Source organism: Narcine bancroftii, chromosome 1, assembly GCF_036971445.1.
Source record: "Narcine bancroftii isolate sNarBan1 chromosome 1, sNarBan1.hap1, whole genome shotgun sequence".
Taxonomy (NCBI): Eukaryota; Metazoa; Chordata; class Chondrichthyes; order Torpediniformes; family Narcinidae; genus Narcine; species Narcine bancroftii.
In genome coordinates this window covers 279865474-279892681 of record NC_091469.1, presented here as the reverse complement: position 1 = coordinate 279892681, position 27208 = coordinate 279865474, and the positions used below count along the sequence as shown (strand labels likewise).

At 41.6% G+C, this 27208-nt stretch overlaps 2 protein-coding genes across 8 annotated transcripts in view; both read right to left on the bottom strand.

Annotated features, from left to right (window-relative positions):
* LOC138744625 (anoctamin-9-like) overlaps nt 1–14829 on the bottom strand; it is a 121776-nt gene extending 106947 nt beyond the window's left edge. For 2 of the 3 annotated variants that reach the window (XM_069901064.1, XM_069901082.1), the window contains exons 1-4: nt 14624–14829; nt 11476–11541; nt 9709–9822; nt 1187–1323 (exon numbers count right to left, since the gene is read on the bottom strand). In XM_069901064.1, coding sequence (XP_069757165.1) covers nt 1187–1323; nt 9709–9822; nt 11476–11541; nt 14624–14809 — 503 coding nt within the window. In that variant the 5' untranslated portion in view covers nt 14810–14829. The other variant, XM_069901075.1, reaches the window with a different exon arrangement.
* An 8378-nt stretch (nt 14830–23207) lies between these two features.
* The window catches only part of ano9b (anoctamin 9b), a 128803-nt gene continuing 124802 nt past the window's right edge, over nt 23208–27208 (bottom strand). For 3 of the 5 annotated variants that reach the window (XM_069901005.1, XM_069901028.1, XM_069901039.1), the window contains 2 exons: nt 26302–26414; nt 23208–25174 (listed from right to left, as the gene is read on the bottom strand). In XM_069901005.1, coding sequence (XP_069757106.1) covers nt 25105–25174; nt 26302–26414 — 183 coding nt within the window. In that variant the 3' untranslated portion in view covers nt 23208–25104. The remainder of the gene's footprint in view (nt 25175–26301; nt 26415–27208) is intronic. The other 2 variants (XM_069901011.1, XM_069901018.1) reach the window with 2 other exon arrangements.

Sequence of the window (27208 nt, the reverse complement as noted above, 5' to 3'; positions counted from 1 at the left end):
CCATGCACATTGTGGGAATGCCAATACAAAAGCAACATTAATTTGTTCTGCCATATCAGATTAAGTAAACCCGATAATATCACTACTAAATATAGAGCCAAATATGCAAATTCAAATTCCTGGGTGTCAACATCTCTGAGGATCTATCCTGGAGCCTCCATGTCAAAGCAATCACAAAGAAAGCTCGCCAATCGCTATACTTTGTAAGGTGTTTGAGAAGATTCAGTATGTCACTGAAGACTCTTGAAAACTTCTACAGGTGTAGAGCATTCTGGCTGGTTGCATCACTGTCTGGTATGGTGATGCCAACACTTAAGACAAGAACAATCTCCATAATGGCCTGTGACATTATAGGCACCAGACTTCATTTAATCGAGGACATCTACAAAAGGTGATGTCTTAAGAAATCAGCCTCTATCCTCAAGGATCCCCACCACCAAGGCCATGCCCTCTTCCTCTGCTACCATCGGGAAAAAGGAACGGGAGCCTAAAGATGAGCCCTTAGCGGCACAACGACTGTTGTCATCATATTTCTGAATGATCAATGAACCAAAAACACAGCCTTACTATGACTTTTCATGCACTATTTTTATTGATTTTTGTAAGGTGCTTTATATAAATGTTTGGACTGTGATGCTGCCACCAAAAAAATGAATTTCATGACTTGTTCAAGACAATAAATTCTGATTCTGAAATAAGACTTAAATGCAGCCAAGGCTCCTGGAGGTACAATTTATTTTCAGTTTTATTTTTAAGTGATGTATATGGAGAACATTTAAAATCACATTTAGTCGATTGGATGACACCAATGAAGACTAGTCATAAAACATGGGTCTGCAGACTCTATGGTTGAAGTAAAACACAATGCTGGAGAAACTCAGCTGGTCAAACAATATACTTTATTTCTCAAAGATAAAGATACATAACCAATGTTTCGGGCTTGAACCCTTCATCAAGGTACTTTACCTTTGCTATATAAAGTACACTGTTTGACCAACTGAGTTTCTCCAGCTTTGTGTTTTTTCCAATGAAGACTAACCTTTTATAAAATCTTGTGAACTATTAAACTAAAAATACCTGAGCAAATTTACTTAATTTCTCATCAAGAAAAGATGGGTAATATTTTTAATGTTATTAAATGTAATATTAAAAACAAAAATATTTAGCAGTTGAATAACAGTGATACCTGGTTGACTTTGAGACTGTTTCCAGTCCAGTACTGCTACTTGTCCTTTCAGCGATATCCAAAAGATATATATATTTTTCAAATAACATGTCAGGGGCTTGAATTCCAAAGAATATATTGAACTCATCATCTTTTTTCTGACAAAACAATAAAAGCAAACATTATTTGTGATCATTTGGTTTCAAATTAATCCATTGCTCCATATCAGCATTCAAGTTCAAAGTCCAGATTTATTGTCAGAATACATACATGACATCACATGCAATCCTGAGATTTTTCCTGCATGTCAGGCAGAATTTGTATCTAGCAGTAACTGTAAACTGTCCTCAAGAAAAAAAATACATATACAAAAGAGATAAATTTAAACAAACTCACTGTGCACTACAGAAAAAGTTAATATTCAGTAATAAGTAATGTGCAAAATCAGAGTCCTTAAATGAATCTCTAATTGATTCTGGAGAGTGGAGGGGTAGCAACTGTTCCTGAACCTGGTGGTACAAGTCTTGTGGCACCTATATCTCTTTCTTGATGGTAGCAGCATGAACAGAGCATGCCCTGGGTGGTGTGGATTCTTGATGATTGCTGCTGCTCTCTGACAGCAGACTTTCTCAATGGTTGGAGAGTTTTGCCTGTGACGTCTTGGTCTGTGTCCACTACCTTTTTCAGGGGTTTCAACTCAGAGATATTGGTGCCTCCATTCCAGGCCATGATGTAGCCATTCAGCACATTTTCCATGAAACATCTGCAGAAGTTTGTCAAATTTTCTGATGTCATACAAAACCTACACAAATGCCTGAAGAAGTAGAGGTGCTGACATGCTTTCTTCACTATGACATTAATATGATGGATCCAGGAAAAGGTCCTCAGAGATAGTGACTCCCAGGAATTTAAATTTGTTTTCCCTCTCCACCTCTGATTCCCTAATCATCACTGATCGTACACCTCTGGTTTTCCCTAAATTCAGCTCTTTGGTTTTGGTGACATTGAGTGAGGTGGTTGTTGATACGGCATTCAGTCAAGTTTTTAATCTTCCTCCTGTATGCTGACTTATCATCCCTTTTTATGCAGTTCCCTAGTGTGGTATCGTCAGCAAATTAGTAAATGGTGTTGTACTGAGCCAATCTTTTCTTGCTCTCAAACATTGACCCGCTTAAGACTTCCATTGTCAGCACTTGCTTTAAAATCTCAAAATCTATTTTTCTCTTGGAAATGTTGGAAATGGCACGAGTATCCAACCCCTACACTGCCCACCAAATACTTCCTACTTCATCTGCCAATGGAGTGGAGATTGTCCTCAATCATAAGGGACTACTTACAAAGGTTCACGTGGATTGACATTTAATGTTAACTTTAACCTTTCCTTTTATGCTACTTAACTATGCCAACCAACTTTCTTCTCTCATGATTTATTCAATCTAGCTCATTCTTTTTATTGTTTTGGCCTCCAGATATTCCATCCTCTCTGGTTTCCTTTCACTGTACTGATTTTGTATACCATGATTCTATTTCTATCAGACCAACATCTCTTCAAACATTTTCTCACTCCAACCATACATCTACCTCCAACAATTTGCTTTCACTTCAGTAGCAGAAATATCCAATTTCACTTCTTTGATCCCACTTCCATCTGTGGTTCATAATCAGCCCATTGTGCTGATATACATCAAGCATTAGATATTCTATTATGAGAAAGTATGATCTATAACCTTTAATCTTAAAACACATTGAATCACAATGCCTTTTGTGGCATTGTAGAATGCATTACATGGATTAATTACTGATATACCTCCACAATAATGATGTTCTGGCAATTATGGAAATTATATTTATTTTTATGGTTGCTGCTTGGATGTGCAGGTTTTGCTCCACCCAAAAGTTATGAGTGGAGCAGAAGGGAAAAACAGAAAACATTAATTTTGTCTGCAAAATCCCCTCATTACATATGTAACCCTAGTTATTAAAGGATAGAAAACAAAGTTGGAATAAATAGGTTTTCTCCAGGTAGCTGAGTGAGATTGTGCAGGAGTGAGTCTCTGCACCCCAGCTACACATCAGTGATTTGGAGAAAGGAACTAAGTGTAACATCCCTAAATATTCTGATGACACAAAGCTTGGGAAGAGGATAGAATAAGGCCAGCATGATTAGCGTAGACATTAGCACAACTCTATTACAGAGCCAGCAACCTAGGTTCGAATCTGGCACTGCCTGCAAGGAGTTTGTACATTTTCCCTGTGATTGTGTGGGCTTCTTCCAGGTACTTTGGTTTTCTCTCAAGATGTGCATGGTTAGTAGGTTAATTGGTCTCCGTCGTAGATATCAGAAGACCAGGTCATAAATCCAGAGTATCTTTATGATATGCATGAGTATATCCTCATGTTCCTACAGATATGATACAAAATCTTCTATGCCAAGTGTGGCAAGGCATCAGTCATGTTTTTGTTTTGGATATAGCACTTTTCATGTCAATCAGAAGTAGCAGCAGGGCAAGACTGTAGAGCGCGTTGAAAGAATCAAAGGCTTGTTGATCCAAACCAAGGCTTTTATTAACTAGAAGACTGGAGCATATCACAAGTAGGTTGACCAGTTCAGAATGACCTGGTCTGGCTAGGAGCAATCCTCTAAGACCTGCCAGTAGGTGTGACTACACTCCCAGCCAATCACAGTCATCCTACACTACAATCTGTACATATGCACATTGGTGATAGAATCTGTACTATCACAAAGACAAAAATAGATTGCTATGGAATGGAGTTATAGGTGCTCATGTGAAGTACAGAGTTGTGTTGGAAGAGAGTTTTGAAGTGTTCCTTCCAGTAGGTGTTCATTGCCTACATGTTTGACAATTTCCCCACTTCTCCTGGCTTTGAGTAACATGCTAGATCTCCTGTTTCATTTCCTTAACCATTGATTTATGGTGTTCTTGCTGTACTTCATGTGCCTGAAAAGCTGTTGTTTACCCTTGAACCATACGTTTTAAATTCAGGAACATCTTGCATTTGCAGATGCAACTAGCCATGAAACTCCTGCTCATTCTTAAACTAATCTCAAGAGCTACAGAGCAATAGGGTATGACAGGGGAATATCAACTTTCCCAATCATAACTGAGATCAGGTTACTGTAAAAGGCATCAAGAGGGTGGAAAGCTTTTTGAGACAGTAAATTGATACCATTACCAGAGAAAGCGAAGAACCAGATCTAATCTTAGGGAATAAAATCATGCAAGCTGTTGAAGTGTCTGTGCAGTTTAGATGCCTTGTTGGTACGTCATGGGGTGGGAGATGCACAATTACCCACTGTGGGGTCAGCAGCATTGGAGGTACATCTGGGAGCAGGATGGTCAGAAGGCATTCACGATCCACCATATGGATGCCCACAGCAGAGGCCATTGACAATGCCACTGTGTAGCGTGCAGCACAAATTACAACGTCCTTCCAGGCTTCCTCAATAATAGAAACTAATTCCTCATGGGGTGGACTCTTCAGGAACTTTTAAAAGCAACTAATTTGGCTAATTTTCAGTCCTGACTCCTCCTGGCTATCACTACAGAGAACCAACGCAGGCATATGTAGCACCCGTTTAAAGGGAACATGAGCAGGAATGGCATCCTGGTGTCAGATGACAGCGCAGAAAAATGGGGCGCTCCCACAAGAAAACGGGTACACCCTGGATGCATGCCTATTGGCTTGTCCCCGCCTCTCCACAGAATAGCACAGAGGCAGGCATCTTAGTCTGTGCCAAGAAAGCACCCAAATGTGAAGCCAAGGAGCAGGATGTGCTAGCCAAGAGTTGGCTTTGGCACCTTATGGTTGACCTTGCACTGCCTGCTCACAGAAGTTGGTGGTAAAGATGCACACATATGCCAAACAAGCTGGAGAAACCAGGCATGTGAGTCAGCGAAGAGACAATTTTCTTTCTCTTTCCTCCCCTCTCGCACGGGGGAGCAGCTTCCACAGCACCCTGCTCCATCGGAAACACAACGCCCTACTTGGTTTGGGGGAGGGAGGGGGGTAGAGGAAGCCAGTGAAACGTTGTCATTGAGTGTTATCATGTGCCTTGTCCATCATAAGGAGGGAACTTGTGCATACAGTACTGTATATCGATCCACTTGATTTACATCATTTTAAACAAGTTTTTACAGTCATAACATGTTACCTAGATTTTACAATTTAGAAACCAGTTACACATTGTGTTTGTATGATTGGCAAGTGATGTGACTTCCGAGGTGGAATGTTATTTATGGATTGTGGAGGAACATGTGACTTACCTGTCTGAAACTTATTCGGAAGTCACATCACCTGCCAATCAAGGTTGGACTTCGTCCACCCATTAGTGCACACCTTACCACTGGCTCATTTTAATTATCCAGTGTATTCACTTAGCAGATGCCCAGCTCAGAACAATTTAAGCATCGATTCATACCATATTTCTTTCTCTCTGCCTCTTCGTCAAAGTTCCAGACATCACTCAACGCCAGGTCACTACTGTGGATATTGCTGGAGGAGTTGTCGGTAGGTGTGCACTACACTTAAAGCTCGTTGGTGACTGACAGGTCTGATGCGGGACAGGCAGGCATGGTTGCAGCGGTGGCAAGGGAAAATTGGTTGGTTGGGGTTGGGTGTTGGGTTTTTCCTCCTTTGTCTTTTGTCAGTGAGGTGGGCTCTGCGGTCTTCTTCAAAGGAGGTTGCTGCCCACCGAACTGTGAGGTGTCAAGATGCACAGTTGGAGGCGATATCAGCCCACTGGCGGTGGTCAATGTGGCAGGCACCAAGAGATTTCTTTAAGCAGTCCTTGTACCTCTTCTTTGGTGCACCTGAAGAAACACACAAAGATCAGCGTGTACAGAGCCGTTGTCATACCCACGCTCCTGTTCGGCTCCGAATCATGGGTCCTCTACCGGCATCACCTATGGCTCCTAGAACGCTTCCATCAGCGCTGTCTCCGCTCCATCCTCAACATTCATTGGAATGACTTCATCACCAACATTGAAGTACTCGAGCTGGCAGAGTCCGCAAGCATCGAATCCATGCTGCTGAAGACCCAACTGCGCTGGGTGAGTCACGTCTCCAGAATGGAGGACCATCGCCTTCCCAAGGTCGTGTTCTATGGCGAGCTCTCCACTGGCCACCGAGACAGAGGTGCACCAATTATTAAGTTGAGCCGTCGTACTGCAATAAATCAGTGCTTGCAGAGAGCCGCACCCCTGTTGGTACAGGGAATTGGGAATGTGTTTGAAAGTCCCTGTCTGAGAGGTATGTACATGTGTGAAAGGCTGGAAAAGACAGATAACTACTGGTATTGTTTAGTAATAGAGTAATTAAGTATTGTTTGATATTTCCCCGTTTGACTCCCGTGTGTTTAATAGTGAGCTTTGATTACAACACTTGTGTCCCGATGTCTCTCTGAACCCACCAAACCTGATACTTTCCAAACACAACAACTGTATTAAAAAGTGCTGTAATTTTTACATGGGAAAACCAAAATTTATCCAAATAACCTTGAATAAACTCTGGAATGAGCACTTTAATTATAAATGTTTGATTATAAATTTAAAACTGTGGACACAGGGGCAAATAAAGGAAAAAAAATGTCTTCGCCCCAAACATTATAAAAAGCACTGCATGACATCTTTAAGAGTATGAAGATATTTCTTGCATCTTTAGGTCTGTCAATTTAACATCAGTGTAGTGAAGATTTTAAAAATGATAAGAGAAGTGAACAGGCTCAGTTAGAACCAGCACACATTTTCTTGTAAAGGACAATCTTATAAAGGACAGACTCAATTTGACCCATATATACTTGTGCAATAGGTGATCCCATGTAAAAGTTGACACCCTACCCCCCCCCCCCCACCTTTTTGGTCCAAACATCATACATTTTCCATCTATCCCATATAAATGTTAACCCCCTATTTTTGCCCTGACCGCCGGCCCATCCAAGTTCCCAGCACCCCAACCACGAATCCTCACCATAGCCACCTCCCCATCCGAACTCCCATCATCCAGGCTACAGATCCTTGCCCTGACTGCCTGCTGGAGCCCCTGACATCCCCAACGCAGATCTTCGCTTTTGTCGCTCATCTACTGGAGCTCCTGACAGCCCGACCTCGGATCCTGACTTCGGCCACCCACCCATCTGAGTTCCTGATGCCCTGGCCACACACCCATCCAAGCTCCTGATGCCCTGGCCACAAACCCTCCCCTCAGCCTCCCACCCACTGGAGCTCCCAATACCCTGACTATGAACTATTTCCTTGGCCGCCCACCCACTAGAGCTCCCAACGCCCCAACCACAGCTTCTCATCTCAGCTGTCCACCCATTCAAGCTCCCAACGCCCAGAGCGAGGACTTACCACACAGTCCTGGCCATCCGAGCTCTTGACACCTTGAATGACACAGATATGCACCATGGTCAAAAGTATTATCTGTGTATAAGTCAATCCCCAAGTTTGATCCCAAAAAAATTGGTCTCCAAAATTCAACCATTACACAAGTATATATGGTAATTAATTGAAGATTTTGGTGCAGATTCAGAAGTTAAAATTGAGAAGCCAGTGGACAACACTGAACATGGATTTTAAAAGATTTGATAAAGTGCCACAGAAAAGGATGATTAACAAAATGAGGCTTGTGAAACAGGAGGGTCAGTCCATTTAAAATTGATAAACACCATAGTCTATTTTTCCATAATGGAAGAATATCCACCAATGACCAGAGATAGGACCAAAGTAATTCAAAATGCTGAAATATAGAGTAAAATTTCAAAATTTGTTGATGATTCCAAATCCAGAAATGTGCCAAACAATGAGAATGTGAATTAAATACAAGAAGACATAGAAAGACTGGTAAAATGGACAAACAAATAGCAAATGGAATTTAACATCAGTAATTGTGAGGTCATGAATTTTTGGTAAAAGGAATGGGAGAGGCAACGAACATACCATATATGTCAGTATACAAGATGACCCCCTGTATTTCCATCTAAAATGGAGGTTTTGAGTTATATTCATTGTATAAGTCTATCCCAAGTCTTACTGCCCCAATAGTTCTTTACGAACCATCCTATTGACCAGTGGAGTGATACTACCACAATATTTTAAAAGTAAATTTCCCAGTAAAAGTTTAAATCATTAGCATATTTTAAAATAGTCCACGGTAACAGGCCATTTAAAGCCTGTACAGAGCCGAAGGCAGTCAGACTGGGCAGATGGACCCTGTGGAGGAACGCTGAGACTTCGCTGTTAAGGTTTGGAATTATATTGGTGCAGGGATGCACTGAGACTTTGCTGTTACTGTTTGGATTTTATACTTGGCACAGGGGTGTGTTGAGACTTTGCTGCTAAGGTTTGGATTTTATACTTGGTGCAGGTGTACACTGAGACTTCACTGTTAAGGTTCAGATTTTATATCTGGTGTACAAGAGGACTCCTGGTTTTGGAGTGACATTTTTAAAGTTCAAGTACAGACTTACATGCCAGCATATACAGTACTTTAGAATAAGGGTTTCATAAGCATTTTTGTGAAGCTGGCAGGGCATGTTGAGAAATTAGTTAACAAAAGCACAGAGAATATTGGGCTTTAATGTCATAAATTGGATATGAAAGCTGGGAAATAATGCTAAAATATTTCTTGGAAATAGGAATTTTAATAGGCCAGGACGGGATGCAGAAGCTGAAGTTATTTTCCTGAAGCAACTGAGAATTATAGGAGATTTGAAGGTACAGAAGATTAAACTAAATTTAGAAAAGCGAGAGAAAGAAAGACTTCCCTTTGACCAATGTTACAAGGACTAGTGCGGAAGAAATGTAAAGTTTTGGGCAAGAAAAAAGGGGGTGTGAAGAAGAATTTTCTTAAAAATAACTTTAAATAATAATCTCATGACACATTTAAATTTGAATTTAGACATACAGCATGGGAACAGGCCATCTCGGCCCACAAGTCCGTGCCGCCCAATTTACACCAAATTAACATACACCCCCGATACATTTCGAATGGTGGGAGGAAACCGGAGCCACTGGGGAAAACCCATGCAGACACGGGGAGAAAATACAAACTCCTTACAGACAGTGTGGGATTTTGACCCTGGGTCCCAAGTGTTGGTGTTTAAAGGCATTGTGCTAACCGCTACGCCAACCATGCTGCCATAGGATGCTCATTAGGATGATGGAAGTAAAGGCAAGTAATTGTCTCAAAAGAAAACTGCAACCAAAATGTTGGAAATAGATTGACACGGTTAGAGCAAATAGGTAAGGGAATAGGATTGAATTATATACTCTGCAGAGAGCCAGCATAAACTCAAGAGTCCAAATAACCTCCCTAACTGCCATGATCTTGTGGTGACATGCAAAACAATTAATAATCAGGGAATTTTCTTTTTCAAGGTTGTTAAAATGGATCATAAATTAGTCAGCATTCCAAGTGAAATAGTATTTATAAGGGAATAATTAAAAAAAACAAGTATTAAAAGTTCATAATTCAGTTTCTGTTTGTAAGATTTTGAATTTGCACGACTTTATTCTACTTACCATTATATTGAAGCCAATTTCCTTCAACCTTCTCAGATAAATCCTCCGATCCAGTTCACTTTTACCAGTGCCAATATCTGATTTTCTCATCACTAAGACAAATTCAACACCAATCTGAAACATTAATAAAAACACAAAATGAAGAGTGCACATTCAACAAGATATTTTGAAACAAGACTTACAGTTTACCAAATTCAAGCTTCCTCCAATTTGAGGATTTATTTTTAAATGGAGCAATGAGAAAGAATTTAATGCCACATCTACCTTACAGGAAAGAGTCTGTTAAAGTTTTTAGAACCTTTTCATTCCTAATCTGGGAACATGTGCTGTGGTGGCAGCCTGACTCTTCAGTAACATCTTTTTTAATGGAAGGTTGTCTTACTGAAAGACACAGATTACTTTATTTCTAACATCTCCACTAAATGTAATTATAGCAACATGAATATATCCCTCATACCTTCCTGGATATCAGATAATTTTCTTACTCACTCAAGTCCAAAACATTTCATTGGTGAAGTATTTTCACAGCCTCCACCAAGAGACCACAAAAAATGTTGCTCAGATTCAAACATAGTTTTTATGGCAGCAGGATATTTAAAGATGCCTGGTCTTAGGTCTACAGATGATGCCAGCAGGTACCTTTAAAGAACTTACTATTCTCACTGGAATTGGAAAATAGTGAATCTCTGTGACATTCTCCACCTAACAAACAGAATAGTTTTAGGAGTATTTGGTATTTAATAACTCATTCTTCAATATATAATGTGTCCACCCCTATCAGTGCCTCTCATAATTTTATAAACTTCTTTCAGCACAGCCTCTTATGCTCCAGAAAAAAATCCCGTTTGTTTAAATTCTTCCCATATCTCATACCCTCTAAGCAAGGCTCCATCCTGATTAACATCCTCTGTACCCTTTCCATAGCTCCACATCATCCTATAATGGGGCAACTAGAATTGCATAGTATTCCAAGTGGAGTCTAACCAAATTTTTACATAAGTTTACAGCATGGAAACAGACCATATCGGCCCTATGAGACCGCGCCGGTTCACTTGAACAACTCTAGTAGTTCCCCCCTCCCACTCTCTGCCCATAACCCTCCAGCCCCCTCATATCCATGTATACATCAAACCTTCTCTTAAATGACAGAAAGGACCCTGCCGCAAGTATCTCCTCTGGAAGATCATTCCATTCTGCCACAACTCTCTGAGTGAAGAAGCCTCCTCTAACATTTCTCCTAAAGTTTTTCCCCTCTTGCCCTTAATTTATGTAACTATGACTTTTTTATTTTGGTACTTGAATAATTGGATCTGAACATTCTATCTGTGCTGTTCTATCATCAATCCTCCTTAAGGGAATTCACTGCCATTATTTCTGATTTTGTATCCCAAAAATTTCTGCCAGAAATCATATGGGCACAAATCATTTTTGATACATAATAACAGGGAATTCTTGAGGAATATTTGTACATTTATGGAATCACTGTCAGAAATTTTTGAAAATAAATGAAAATGTTTCTTGGCTTAAATTATCTTTTACCCCAACTAGGATTAATAGACGACCAAGAAATAGGTTTCAACCTATCCCAAGCCAACCCTGACCTGGAATATCTTAACCAAAAATAGAAAATGACCTTTTTCTTTTAATCTACATTTTAAGATGTATACCCTGAAATTGATTAACAATCAACAATCCCTTTTCCACAACAAAGTGGGCAATTAACCCACTTCTACTGAATCAGAGTATGGATCAATAGAATAGCATTACCAGATCACCTGCATCTTCATGCATTAGGTAGTCTTCGTCACTGTCAACTTTAACAATCTGAATATTCTACAATAAAGAAATTAATTATGCTGAGTTATTTGTTTTAATGAAACAAAAAACTTAAGCAAGCCCACCCAAATGTACAGGGTCAATGGATAATTAAATATCAATAAGAGCAGTTAAGTTCAGTCAAGTCAGCAGAACTGGTAAATTCTTTGAGAGTAGTAATTATGAGTGACTTCTTTGTTATAGTAAGCAACATTCTGGGAGCCATGAAAGATTTCAACTGCAATTACGAGGATTCTAGGGTAGAAAGAAAAGTTGAGCAATCATCATTTCACCTCCAGGGTCCGAGAAGTCTGGGCACATGAGCATAATTGAAGTTTTCCTGTCAGAATGTCACATGTCAGTGAAGTCAACACTGGAAAACCTGAACTTGTGAATATATTGTTCATCAGAGAATTCCAAGATGTGGGTCTCTGAAAGGCATTTCTGGTGGATATTTTTAAAATACATATCCTATCCCAAGTCCCACCCAAACCCACAAATGAATAGCCAGCCAAGACAGCAAGCACCTCCAGAAATTGACTGCTACCTAGAATAACGGTGGACAGGGGAGACATTGTGTGGATTGGTGGTCATAGGAAAGAAGCGCAGGAAAGCAAGTTATGTAAAATTCAGACCGTAGGGCTGTAGGCATAGACTAGGTGACTATTTTTGTAGAATTGATACATTGTCTGCAACAGTCACCTTGACCCAGGTTCATCATTCACCGATCCAGCCACCAATCGATCAGTGGCCAGCGCTTGCTGGCTGTCAGCAATGGAGATGATTACCGTAAACTGAAAACACCACCAACCTCAATGGAACCTTATAACCGCGCACCTTTCACACAACAGGTCCTTCTTCGGCGAGTACATCAAAGTGGTGGAGTAAATCTGATCATGCTACATCCATGGGAAGTTGTAGTGCACTGTCAGAAACCACCAAGACTAGGCTGAGGGAATGATAGGCTTTAATATACAGAAGAACCTAGCTGGCCCGGATCCAGATATAGGAATAGATGGAAGAGAGAGGTGGCTCGACCTTTATGGCCCAAGACCCCAGGGGAGGAGTCATAGCGTATGTGCCATCAGTGGGGAATGATAGGCTTTAATATACAGAAGAACCTAGCCGGCCCGGATCCAGATATAGGAATGGAGGGAAGGGAGAGGTGGCTCGACCTTTATGGCCCAAGACCCCAGGGGAGGAGTCAAAGGGTATGTACCATCAGTGGGGAATGAGAGGCATTAATATACAGAAGAAACTAACCGGCCCGCATCCAGATATAGGAATAGAGGGAAGGGAGAGGTGGCTCAACCTCCATGGCCCAAGACCCCAGGGGAGGAGACATAGGGTATGTGCCATCAGTGGGGAATGAGAGGCTTTAATATACAGAAGAACCTAGCCGGCCCGGATCCAGATATAGGAATAGAGGGAAGGGAGAGGTGACTCAACCTTCATGCCCAAGACCCCAGGGGAGGAGTCATAGGGTATGTGCCATCAGTGGGGAATGATAGACTTTAATATATAGGAGAACCTAGCCGGCCCGGATTCAGATATAGGAATAGAGGGAAGGGAGAGGTGGCTCGACCTTCATGGCCCAAGACCCCAGCGGAGGAGACATAGAGTATGTGCCATCAGTGGGGAATGATAGACTTTAATATACAGGAGAACCTAGCCGGCCCGGATCCAGATATAGGAATAGAGGGAAGGGAGAGGTGGCTCGACCTTCATGGCCCAAGACCCCAGCGGAGGAGACATAGGGTATGTGTCATCAGTGGGGAATGAGAGGCTTTAATATACAGAAGAACCTAGCCGGCATGGATCCAGATATAGGAATAGAGGGAAGGGAGAGGTGGCTCGACCTTGATGGCCCAAGACCCCAGCGGAGGAGACATAGGGTATGTGTCATCAGTGGGGAATGAGAGGCTTTAATATACAGAAGAACCTAGCCGGCCCGGATCCAGATATAGGAATAGAGGGAAGGGAGAGGTGACTCAACCTTCATGCCCAAGACCCCAGGGGAGGAGTCATAGGGTATGTGCCATCAGTGGGGAATGATAGACTTTAATATATAGGAGAACCTAGCCGGGACGGATCCAGATATAGGAATAGAGGGAAGGGAGAGGTGGCTCAACCTTCATGGCCCAAGACCCCAGGGGAGGAGGCATAGGGTATGTGCCATCAGTGGGGAATGAGAGGCTTTAATATACAGAAGAAACTAGCCGGCCCGGATCCAGATATAGGAATAGAGGGAAGGGAGAGGTGGCTCGACCTTCATGGCCCAAGACCCCAGGGGAGGAGTCATAGGGTATGTGTTATCAGTGGGGAATGAGAGGCTTTAATATACAGAAGAACCTAGCCGGCCCGGATCTCGATAAAGGAATAGAGGGAAGGGAGAGGTGGCTTGACCTTCATGGCCCAAGACCCCAGGGGAGGAGGCATAGGGTATGTGCCATCAGTGGGGAATGAGAGGCTTTAATATACAGAAGAAACTAGCCGGCCCGGATCCAGATATAGGAATAGAGGGAAGGGAGAGGTGGCTCGACCTTCATGGCCCAAGACCCCAGGGGAGGAGTCATAGGGTATGTGTTATCAGTGGGGAATGAGAGGCTTTAATATACAGAAGAACCTCGCCGGCCCGGATCTCGATAAAGGAATAGAGGGAAGGGAGAGGTGGCTCGACCTTCATGGCCCAAGACCCCAGGGGATGAGACATGGGTATGTGCCATCAGTGGGCGGGCCAGCTCAATATCTACAGTAGCCAACAAGAACTAGATACAATGGAGGAAACATATCAGCGCAGCAGTCCAACACAGTCGACGTTTCGAGGCCGACTCCATCCTTCTTCAGGTCCGAAACTCTGCCTATGGATGCCGCGAGGACTGTTGAGTTTCTCCAACACTTTTGTGCACTCGCTGAATAAGGTTCGATGAAAGTTGCCGGTCTATTGGGGTGGTTGGTTTTTTTTTCAGTTAACCTTTATTTACCTCCTTGTCCAGTGGCTGACATCCGTGAACATTTAGCCTACCGCTTAGCTGGACTCTGCTTTGATTATACTTTAAACAGAAATTATTAAAGTAGCAAAACTGATCCGTGTCCGCACCACCATGTCATTTCCCTGTGTCCGCTTTTTAAATGTCTCTATCTTCAGTTGAGATATCTTGTTCAACCTCTTGGCTTTTCTGAACGCAGACAAGGTGCCGCGTTTAATCCTGAATTTGAATTGCGATTGAAGACTGGTCCCTGGCCTCTCCCGGGAGCCTTGCTCCGACCCCGGCTCATCCGACATCCCCCTAACTCCCTCCACCTCCACCAACAACCCTCGAGGCCCTCGCCCCCACCCCCCCCGTCAACGCTCCAACAGCGGCAGCGGTCGTCCTCGTCGAACCCAACGCGCGCGCCCCGCTGCAGCAGCGCGTGTTGGGCGGCGGATCGGAAGAGCGCGCGCGGGGCGAGAGGACGTCGGGGAGAAGAGGGGACGGAGACGCTGCTGGATTGGAAGAGGGAGGATTGAGGCTCTGTGGCAGAAGAAGCTGGGGAGGGAGCGAGGAAGGAGTGGGGAGAGAGGAGGGTGAGGTTGGGGAAGGAGTGGGGAGAGAGGAGGGTGAGGTTGGGGAAGGAGTGGGGAGAGAGGAGGGTGAGGTTGGGGAAGGAGTGGGGAGAGAGGAGGGTGAGGTTGGGGAAGGAGTGGGGAGAGAGGAGGGTGAGGTTGGGGAAGGAGTGGGGAGAGAGGAGGGTGAGGTTGGGGAAGGAGTGGGGAGAGAGGAGGGTGAGGTTGGGGAAGGAGTGGGGAGAGAGGAGGGTGAGGTTGGGGAAGGAGTGGGGAGAGAGGAGGGTGAGGTTGGGGAAGGAGTGGGGAGAGAGGAGGGTGAGGTTGGGGAAGGAGTGGGGAGAGAGGAGGGTGAGGTTGGGGAAGGAGTGGGGAGAGAGGAGGGTGAGGTTGGGGAAGGAGTGGGGAGAGAGGAGGGTGAGGTTGGGGAAGGAGTGGGGAGAGAGGAGGGTGAGGTTGGGGAAGGAGTGGGGAGAGAGGAGGGTGAGGTTGGGGAAGGAGTGGGGAGAGAGGAGGGTGAGGTTGGGGAAGGAGTGGGGAGAGAGGAGGGTGAGGTTGGGGAAGGAGTGGGGAGAGAGGTGGGTGAGGTTGGGGAAGGAGTGGGGAGAGAGGAGGGTGAGGTTGGGGAAGGAGTGCGGAGAGAGGAGGGTGAGGTTGGGGAAGGAGTGCGGAGAGAGGAGGGTGAGGTTGGGGAAGAGGGGCTGTGGAGTTGGAAAATAATGGAAACATTCAAAGTTCAGATTTATTCTGAGAGGACTCCAGGACATCACATACAACCCTAAGTTTCTTTTTCCTGCAGGCAAGTCAGAATTTCTACTTATTGGTAATGTAAACTGTACTCAAGAAAAAAAATACATATACAAAAGAGAAATGTAAATAAAGAAATCTCAACAAAAACACAAAAAGTTCAATAATAAATAATGTGCAAATTAAGAGACCTTAAATAAGTCACTGATTGTGTTTGTGGTTGAGGAGTCTGATGGTGGAGGAATAGCAACTGTTCCTGACATTGGTGGTGCCAGTCTTGTGGTATCTATACCTCTTTCCTGATGGCAGCAGCAAGAATAGAGCAGGTCCTGGATGGTGTGAATCAGACAGCAGTGTTCCTTGTTAATTTTCTCGATAGGAGAGTTTTGCCTGTGTCCAAAACTATGGAAAGAGAAGCAGAATTAATCTTTCAGGTTGAAGATCTACTGTGTTTTCAGAATGTTCTTTTTAATTTTCAATTGATTTCCAGCATCTGCAGGTTTTATTTTTATCCCCAACATATTCCTCAGTTATATCTTGATTCAATTAGGGGACTTGAAAACAGAAATGAATAAACAACAGACTGATTAGCCTGACATCTGTCATTGAGAAGATTATGGAAACATTGTTAAGAAGATGATAGGAAGAAACATTTAGAAAATCATGGCAGTTAGGCAGACTTAACATGATTTTATGAATTATGTGAAATAAAATGTGGTAGAATTCTTTGAAAATGTTACGAACAAGGTGCATACAAAAGGAACCAGTAACTACTGTATTTAGATTTCCAAAAGGCCTTTGATAAGGAGCCATAAAAAGAGCTCACAGGGTTGAAGGTAAATATGGATGTGGGATTGGTTAACTAAGTCTAACTTGTGATAAATAGACCATTTTTTGGATTGGTAACCTGTAACTAGTAGGATACTCACAGGATCAGTCCTGGGACCTCAGTTAATCACAATCATTATTGGGGCGGGACAGTGTTTTGTGTGGAGGAGGCATTGCAAAGGTTAAAACTTTGAGTTTTTGATTCTTAGTTAATTTTGTGTCTATCTCTTTAAGAAAAAAATATTGTTTGTAGTGATACCATAGTGACTGTGACATAATATGTCATAATATCCACGCAGACTAAGTGCTTGCATCTCTTTCTTTGATGAACTATGAAGGAGACGTGAGCTCGAGATAATTTTCTTTTATTTCGTCTTATTTCTTTTTAAAGTTCTCTTTAAAGTTGAATATCATTGTCTTTAAATATAGCCGAATGCCTTGTTTATTCACTGTTATTAAAATCTTTATGTGAAGTTATACAAAATGTTTATCTTTTATCAGCGGATTAAAGCTACATAAAGCTGTATCTACAAAGTTTGTTTTATTGGATTAATTAGATAATAATTCAAAATATCAACCTTGTGCTTCCTTGAAAATGACATTTTGAAATTAGAATATATTGGAACCTGGAAAGTGTCGTCTATAGGCATAGCCTCCCTGCCTTTTGCTGGTGGTCACATGACCTCCCCATCTGAAACTTATTTGGAAGTCACATCACCTGTCAGTACATGGTGTACTTTTTGTTTCACTCAAAGTTTAAAAAATTGTAGACAAAGTTACTATTTGCAGGTAGAGTGTCAGTTCAGATTGCTCTAGTCACTGGTCAGTGCACACCTTGCCATTGGCTGGTTCAGATCACCTAGTGTCCATATTGGCTAGAGGACTTACACAGAGGACTTTTCCTCTCTCTGCCTTGTGTGATAGCCCCGGACACCACAGGTGCTACTGTAGACATCGCTTGGAAGGGTCATGGGTAAAGTGCACACTGCACTGAAGCTGAGTCGAAGTATTGCTATTGCTCAAATTGCTATAGATCAATATTGGCAGTAGAGTTTCCACTCTCAGCTTATCAGGGGTCTGAGATCGTGCGTGTACCCTTGAATGGATAGTGGTGCCAGATCCACCTACTCTCATTCACGGGTCTGGGAGGGTGTGCATAACCCCTGCTTATGATGTGCGAATGTCTGCATTGCCTGTGTGAATTAATAACTGTGTACTGTTTAACATTTTCCCCTGTCACGAAGTTTCCCACATTCTTTATTAATTGTGCGTGTTTTATTCCCGTTAAAATTATTCCCCACGCTCCCTTATAAATTGTGCTCGTATGTTCTCACGTTCCTTTATACATTGTGTGCGTCTGTTCCCACATTCTTTTATTAAATGTGATAAATAGACCATTTTTTTGCATTGGTAATCTGTAACTAGAGGGATGCTCACAGGATCAGTGCTGAGACCTCAATTAATCACAATCAATATTGGGGTGGCATGGTTAGCGTAGCAGTTAGCGCAATGCCTTAAAAGATCAGGACTGGGGTTCAAATCTCACGATATCTGTAAGATGTTTGTACCCTGTGTGACCATGGGTTTTCCCGGGGACCCAGGTTTCCTCCCACTGTTCAAAACGTATTGGGGGTGTAGGTTAATTGGGCGGCATGGACTCATGGCTGAAATGGCTTGTTAATGTGCTATATGTCTAAATTTAATTTAAATTAAAAATTTATATGAATGATATGAATGAAGTGACTGAGTGTACAAAAGCCAAGTTTGCTGTAGATACAAAATATAACTGGGTGAACAAGTTGTGAAGAAGTAAAACAAACTTGTAAAAGTATTTTGTAGAGTTATGTGAATGGGCAATAAGTCTATAGATGGAGTGTATTGTTGCAAACTAGGATTTTTTACTTTGAAAAGAATGAGAAAACAATTATTTAAATGGAAAGAGATTACAAAATGTTAATGTAAAATGGTCTCTGGGGTCATTACATAAAACAACAAAATGCCTGCAGATGTAGTAAGTTGTTAGGAGAACGAAAGAAATGTTGCAATTCATTGTTATGAAGTACAAATTTTGGGAAATTTTTAATCCAACTGTACAGGGAGTACTGGTGAGACTGAATCTGAAGTATTTGTACTACACACAATTTTAGCCTCCATCCTTACCACTTAAATAAGAATGTGCTTGAACTCAGGTATTGCAGAGAAGGTACTTTAGGTTGATATGTGGGATGAAAGGCTTAACATATGAAACAAGTTAAGCAAGTTAGGCCTAAACTTGTTAGAGTTTAGAAGAATGAAAGGTGATCTTACTGAAACATGTAAGATTGAAGGCCATTGACAAGGTTTGTATTGAGAGGATAATTCCCTTCTGGGGGTACCTAGTACTGGGAGTCATACTTTCAGAATAAGGGCTTGCCCATTTAAACCAGTGATAATCATGAATTTCTCTTCTCAGAATGATATTAGTATTTTGAATTATCATACCCAGCGAACTGTAGAGGAGACATTATTGAATATATTCAGGCCAGAGATTAATAGGTATTTAATCTACAAGGCAGATGCAAAGTGAATATGAGAAATTTGCGCTGGGTGGGTCACGTCTCCAGAATGGAGGACCATCGCCTTCCCAAGATCGTGTTATATGGCGAGCTCTCCACTGGCCACCGTGACAGAGGTGCACCAAAGAAAAGGTACAAGGACTGCCTAAAGAAATCTCTTGGTGCCTGCCACATTGACCACCGCCAGTGGGCTGATATCGCCTCAAACCGTGCATCTTGGCGCCTCACAGTTCGGCGGGCAGCAACCTCCTTTGAAGAAGACCGCAGAGCCCACCTCACTGACAAAAGGCAAAGGAGGAAAAACCCAACACCCAACCCCAACCAATTTTCCCCTGCAACCGCTGCAACCGTGTCTGCCTGTCCCGCGTCGGACTTGTCAGCCACAAACTAGCCTGCAGCTGACGTGGACATTTACCCCCTCCATAAATCTTCGTCCGCGAAGCCAAGCCAAAGAAAGAAGAAGAATGTAAGAGTAGACTTGCTGAATGGGGTGGAGAGATGGGCTTAGTGATGTCAATTGGCCACCTGTTACTCCTGTTGCAATCGTATAGAGAATCATCTGGGGTATTTAGAATGAGATACCTGTCTCGTGTACATGCTATGCATTATTTAGATGTGCTAAATAATTGGAGCAGTATTATTTAAATAATCCCAAACCAGTGGATGAGATCATAGTTCTGTAGTTCTGCCACATTCATTCTTAAATGGATATACTCTGTACACAATTTGGGGGAGTCATTTTCATGAATTTCACCATCCTCGACAATGATTGTTTCCAAACCTATAAAGTACAGACACTCTAATTTGCCTGAAATGTATAGTTCAGCAGGGTAAGATAAAGTACGACAAGATTCTGAGATGGAGGATTAAACTCTCCACCTATAACTACAACATCTCAATGAGCCCCCGGATGCCCTGTCCCGAGGAACAGATAGATCGCTTCAAAACCCTCCACAATGACCTCTACAATCCTGGAGTCACGAGATTTTTCCAGTTCACTAAATCTCAAAATCTCCCATACTCCATCGGGAATGTCAGAGACATGACTAGGGACTGCCAGGTCTGCACGAACAGGGCTCACCTGATAAAGGCTACACGGCCTTTTGAATGCCTGAGCATGGACTTCAAGGGCTCCCTCCCCTCCACCAACTGCAACATGAATTTCCACATGGTTATCGATGAGTACTCACGTTTCCCCTTTGCCATCCCCTGCTCAGGTATGACCACTACAATAGTCATCAGGGCACTGCACAAGCTTTTCACCCTGTTTGGGTACCCGTCATACATCCACAATGACTGGGGGTCCTCGTTCATGAGAAGCGAACTGCGTCAATACTTGCAGTCTTGAGGTATCGTCACTAGCAGGACCACTAGCTATAACCACCAAGGGAATGGCCATTTGGAGAGGGATAATGCTACCTTGTGGAAGGCCATCCTCTTCACCCTTAAGTCCAGAGGAATACCAGTCTCTCACTGGTAGGAGGTCCTCCCCGAAGCACTCCATGTGATCAGGTTGCTTTAATGTACCGCCACCAACTCTACCCCTCATGAAAGAATTTTCTCCTTCCCCTGGAAGTCAGCATTGGGGACCACCCTGCCATCCTAGTTGACGTCCCCTGGGTCGGTCCTGCTACAGAAGCACGCAAGGGGCCATAAAACTTACTCTCTGGTCAAAAGGGTCCAGCTCCTCCACGCAAACTCCCAATATGTGTGGACCTCATGCATGCAGGGGCTCCTGAGGAGTTTAGACACCAAACAGCACCCTCCCCTCCCATAGACACACACTGCATTATTATGCACCCTAGTCCCGCCCTCATCCCAGTCACTCTGGCCAAGCCGCCATGCATATGTATGCAGTTATAGGGTTCTCAATCACTCTTAATGATTCTTAAGTGAATTATTGCCACTATGAAAATACCTCTTACTGTCTAGCTCCTATGTAAACTGACTAAGTTTTAACAGAAAACATTAACTTTCCACAGAAATATTACCTGCTTTCAAGCATTTTCTCTTTTGCAAGGCATATTAGATAGCATTCCATCAAGGCGAGGCATAACTTTTTACAAAAAAAAGCTTGTTTATTTTACATGACTCTTGTGATTGAATAGTTTTCCTAGTGTATTTAGTTTTCTTTTCATTGTATTTAGAAATAAATGCTCAATTGGCTGCTTTTGAGGTTGGTAATCTGATATGAGAGAACTAGCTCTTTCCATTTTAGTGAGAAATCAGTTCACTGGGGAGTCAAATTTACCAGCCTAGTTTTTGAGACTATAAGTAACCCCTACTGGTTGAACAAAATATTACCATCTCTGGCTGTTAAACAGGAAAATCTACAATACACAAAAGTGCTGGAGAAACTCAGCAAGTCATGCAGCGTCAATAGGAACCAAAGGGATATAACCAACATTTTGGGCCTGAGGCCTTCATCAAGGTTTGAGCAAAAAGCAGGCAGGTGCCAAAATAAAAAAAAAGTGGAGGGGAGGAGAGGAGGGAAGAAGGGCAGGGGTAGGTGCACAGGCCAACAGGCAAGAGGTCATAGTTGGAAGGACAGAAGAGAAAAAAGCTGAGAAGTTATAGGGGGATGGGTTGGTGAGCTGGCAGAAAGAAGGCAGAGGGATAGGGAAAGAGAGATGGGGGAGGGCCTAATAGAAGTCAATATTGATGCCATCTGTTTGGAGACTGCCCAGATGGAATATTAGGCATTGTTCCTCCAATTTTCAGGTAGCCTTGCTTTAGCAATGCATAAGGACATATCGGTGTGGAATTGAAATAAATGGTTAGCCACTGGACAGGCCCTGTTATTACAGTGGACAGAGTGAAGGTTCTCAACAAAACAATCTCCCTGGTCTCTAATGTGGAAGAGGCCACAACAGGTGCATCGGATACAGTAGATGATGTCTACAGATTCACAAGTGTTGCTTCACTTGAAAGGACTGATTAGGGTTGAATGGTGGTGAGTGAGCAGGTGTGGGTGGTAAGTATAGGATTTCCTGCAGTCACAGGGTAGGTATTTAGTGGGAATTAGTGGATACATGAGACAGCACCAATGTAATTGTCAATGTAGCAGAGGAAGAGTTGAGGCACCCCTATCCCTGTCACTTCAGCTTTATTTTCTCTTTTGTCATCCCACCTATCTCTGCCTATGACCTTTTGTCTCTTTTCCTCTCCCTACCTTTTTATTCAGGCACTTGTCTGCTTTTTGCTCATTCCTTGACAAAGATCTGATTATATCCCTTTGCTTCCTATAGATGCTGTGTGATCTTCTGAGTTTCTCCAGCACTTTTGTAAAATGCACCATCTCTGGCTATCTTGTTCAGGAAATGGTAGAAAAACCAAACCACCTATATGTCTAGAAATATTAGATAATTACACCGTGGATGTCATTATCATTGAAAGATTGAAGGCGCAGTCAACTGTGTATCATGTCTTCACAGAATTGGCATCAATTATTAAGAGAAAGTACTTTTCCATACCAGTTGATACTGTATGTTTCCAAAGAAATGTAAAAGAGCATAGAATGAAAGTACATATAGGCATTTGGGGACTCTTTGGTTAAGGGCAGAGGGGTTGATTTGCCTGAAATTTTACATGGGGCCTACTCTGCATCCGGGCCTCGCATCTCACCTCTGGGCCCAGTTTTCTCCGCGAAACAGCTGCCGGCATGCTGAACAGGCTGAGTCAGGTGGGAGGGGGAAAAGGTGCTGAACGGGGTGGGGGGAAGCTGATAGACCCAACAGGCAAGAGGTCATAAAGTAAAGCTGCGGCTGTGAGGGAAAGATGGAAGGTGAGATCAGGCAAAGCTGAGGAGACGGAGACTTGAATCATTCAGGTCACCATCTCTCTGGCTTTGCTTGAATTTTCCCCACTGTTTTGACCAAATTTTGGGAGGGGGTTGTTCCCCCCCTGCGCTCCCCACCCCACCCCCCAGCTTGTATGCCCATGAAAGTATAACGGTTGAGGGGAAAAAAAGGAAACAAACTGCGGATATTTTTCAATATTATGGACATTTTACTTTGTTCTGTAAAAATACAAATTAATTTTATACAAAGCAAGGATTAAAAACAATTTTTAGAACACAAAAATATAATTATACTCTTAAACTTATTGTTAACATTATATTTTGAATGTAATTAACTGAAATTTTCAAAACAGCTGAATTTGCACATTTCCCTAATGTTCATACATGATCATTCTCCAGCCAAGTACATGAAAATGTTAACTCATGCACAAAATTGCAGAAAAAATCCTTGTCTGTAGGTTCAGTGCTCACAAGTTCATACATTTATTCAAATGACTCTAATTCATCTGCTGCAATATTGATTATACAGTTTTCCAATCATAGAAAATCTTATATGATGCAGTACCTTACATTCAAGTTTCTTTTTTTCAACACTTCATTTACACATCCACTGTTATTCATGAATTAAGAGTCAATTTTTTTTCTGCTTAATTTTTTAAAAAAATAAATATCTTACTCACACTTAAGGATTTTTGGCATTAGATGAAAACTTGAGTAAAGAAAATATTCATTTTTACCAAAAAATTGTTCCATACAACTTTAAAAGCTGAAGTTTGAATGATACAAATAATCAATGAGTCAAGGAAGAAGAAGAAAGTAAAGAGAACTAAAATGTTGTTGGATTATACCCTAAAGGCCTAAGTAATAAGATCACTTGTTGGATGGATTGGCTTTTGTTTTCATTACTATCTTCTGGTTCTATTACTAGTAATCGAGTGGCACTACTTTCTATAAAGGAGTGGATGGGTAAAGGAAGGCTGCCCTTAGCAAACATTCAGCATACTACTCAACTCAAAACTGTTAGATTCTCACCACATTTAACTAAGTCTAAAGGACAAATTTGGATCAGTGACTCTGATAAGAACGACTGGTTTTTCTTTAACTCTTCTTAGTTTCAACTTTGTTCAAAATCATCTCGGACATAAAGGAGGATTTTAATCTTTTCAAAGTTTGCAAATAGCTCCGTGGATGTAATTAAACTGTCTTATTTTTATTTATCCTTATTTATATGACTCCAACTAATGATGGCAATTTATTTTTCCTTTAGTATCATTTCATTGATCCAATCTTTTAGAGCCGATACTGAATAAATACCATTGAGATAATTAAGCACATAATATGTAAAATGAATTAAATGCACCTAACAGCAATGAATAAACGTATTAACAGTTGAACTGAGGTATGAAAGGTGGCCCCATTATTTTGCCAGAGAGTAAACATTTCGATATCTGTGGACACATTTCTCCTCTTAGTTAATGGATGAGAAGGTTTATTTGCAGCTCAGGATTCATGATTTTGCTGTCCAACGACTGGATTGAACTTCATTCTGATGCTGTAAAAGGATAGTAACACATTTTTTTTCTTGTCAAATAGACTGTCAATTCACAAAGTTTATTTCTCAAAGAAATCGTCCAAGCCCTGGGGGTTCAGAATACAGGTTCTAAGATTCCATCGGTTGGATACTGAAAGTGTATACATTTTTCATGTTGAGGTTTGTAGCATTGTACCTGTTTGATGCATATAATCCACTGTTGCTTTTGAATCTGAAATGTCAGTCTAGTTCTCTGAGTTGAGGAAAAAAATGCCAGGATTTAGAGACACATTGTTTAGTCAGTATCTTTCACCATGAAAACTTGTAAACAATAATCAGCTTGATTGGCATGAAACTGATTATTCAAAAATGGATTTCTGCTGTCTGCAATGCATGATTAATTAGGAGATCTTTCATAGAGAAAAATCATCTGTGTGAACTGATTTTTCTTCAGACTCCTCCTCTTGACCAAATATCCTTGATCCAGCACAATAATATATAATACATTATTAAAACAAATATGATCAGGAAAGAAGTTGTTAAATCTTTGCTGGCATACTTATTTTCAAAATGTTCACACAGATGTTGACTGAGATCTCCACACTTTAAGTGAACGTTTTTCACGAATTTCTCTTGATGTCATCCTGAAAGAAAGAAAGAATTATTATCAATAATCTAAAACCTAAGACAACATGATTTCTTCAGATTCAATTTACATCCTCTTACTGCATTGTAAATTTTGTTAGTCTCTTATGCTAACCAATAGGCCTGTAGGTATTATTACAGGTTTTATATACCATACAGGTATTATTAATGCAGACAATCCCTGCATTACCTGGATGGGGAGTTGCATTCCAAGAAAATGGTCCACACCATGATTTTACATAAAGTGAAGCTGTGTCCTTTGCGCAAGTGTCAAGAAATGTGAGTTTTAAAAAAATGTTTATTGATTTACTTTTTTCATATATATTGTGAGAGTACATTTTGTTCTTCGTCTCAGATTTTTGGATGCTGATTCGCAAATTCTGAAAGAGTGAATTTCTGTTACCAGAAGTCCACAGGGCTTGAAAAAGCATTGTACTTGGCACATGATTACACTGTCTAACAGAAGCAATAGCTAGAATTACTGTTTGACTTCAATCTACCCCAGCACAGGCTCCACCAATCCCTCTATCTCTGTTGATTCTGGACACTTGCCTATTGGATGGATAATATTAGCCATTTTTTGGTATCCACCAATTACACCTATATCTGGACAGTTTGAATGGATTTTTGGTCACCTTTATTGGTTCTTATCTACTGCTACTCACTACTGTAAGCACGACTGTTAATAAAAATGCTCTTCATTGTTAAAATGTATAAATAAATTTACATATGAAGTACTTTAAGAACTTTGAAGTTAACAGGGTCCAGAACATTTTTATTTTTATTGCAATCATTTAATTAATTCTGCTGGGTGGAATTAAGATGATGCAGTTGGTGCTGGGGCCAACACAACATATATTGATATATAATAAAATAGTAGCTACAATATTAGGAATTTCAGGAAAAATTACTTAATGGCCAGTGTTACAAAACTTTTGATTAACATTGTATGTTGCAGAGATGTTGTATAAGTGAACAAATTATGTTTGAGTGTATTACTGTCAACATTGATATTACATGGAATCTGGATTACACTGTTCTAATTGGATGTTCAACAAAATTTAAATAACTCTAGAAGGATATTTGTGATTTGAACTCATGGAAATTGATTGGAGCACAAACTTACTGCAATTCATTCTGTAGTCGCTTATATGTTTGATGTAGATTTTCATTTGTCACTGAAGTTGGAAGATCAGGAACAAACCATGCTGTGATATACTTGATGAAAACAACAACATTCTGAAGTGGAAATTAAAACAGATATTTTTATTGTGTACAAACTATATGTTTTACATTGTGTTCAGTTCATTTTATAACTGATAATAGTCAAATTGTAGCGGCACTATAGATAGACTACAACTTCCAGAAGTCTCGCGAACAGGCATGGGATGTCATAACGTGGCATGTGTGATTCAGTATTTTAAAAGAATACACGCGTGACTCGAGTAAACTAGTTCTGATTTACCTGCAATTGTGTGTGTCATTATTTCACGTTTTCAGGGGCTACAATTGGTGACCCTGACGGGTTCAAAACAAGCTTTTCAACCTTATGGATACTGCAGCTGTTGTTAAGCTACCGCCCAACCAGAGCTGTGGTTTTGACAGGCTGAGGGACAATTTCACCTCCGGAAGATCAAGGTGGATGCGACTCGCTATTATCACCTTGTCAGTGCCTTGGACGAAGCCACTGCCAAGTGAGTGGGTGGCATCCTGTGTGATCCACCAGAGCCTGGAGAATGCAAGTATGACACTCTTAAAGCACCAGACTGTTACACATGGAGGAGTTGGGTGACTGTGCCCCGACTGAACTAATGGACAAAATTGCTGTGCCTGGAATCCAGATAATGGCCAGATATGTTATTCGTACAGCTCTTCCTGGAGAGGATGCCTGAGACATTAGACTCTTATTATCAAAGAGTTCTTTTGAAGACCCCAGGGTAGTAGCTGCAAAGGCAGATGTCCTGTGGCTGGCAAAAAAAAACACACCAAAAAGGTTCATTGCCACAGAGGGCAGTAGAGGCAGGTTCATTAAA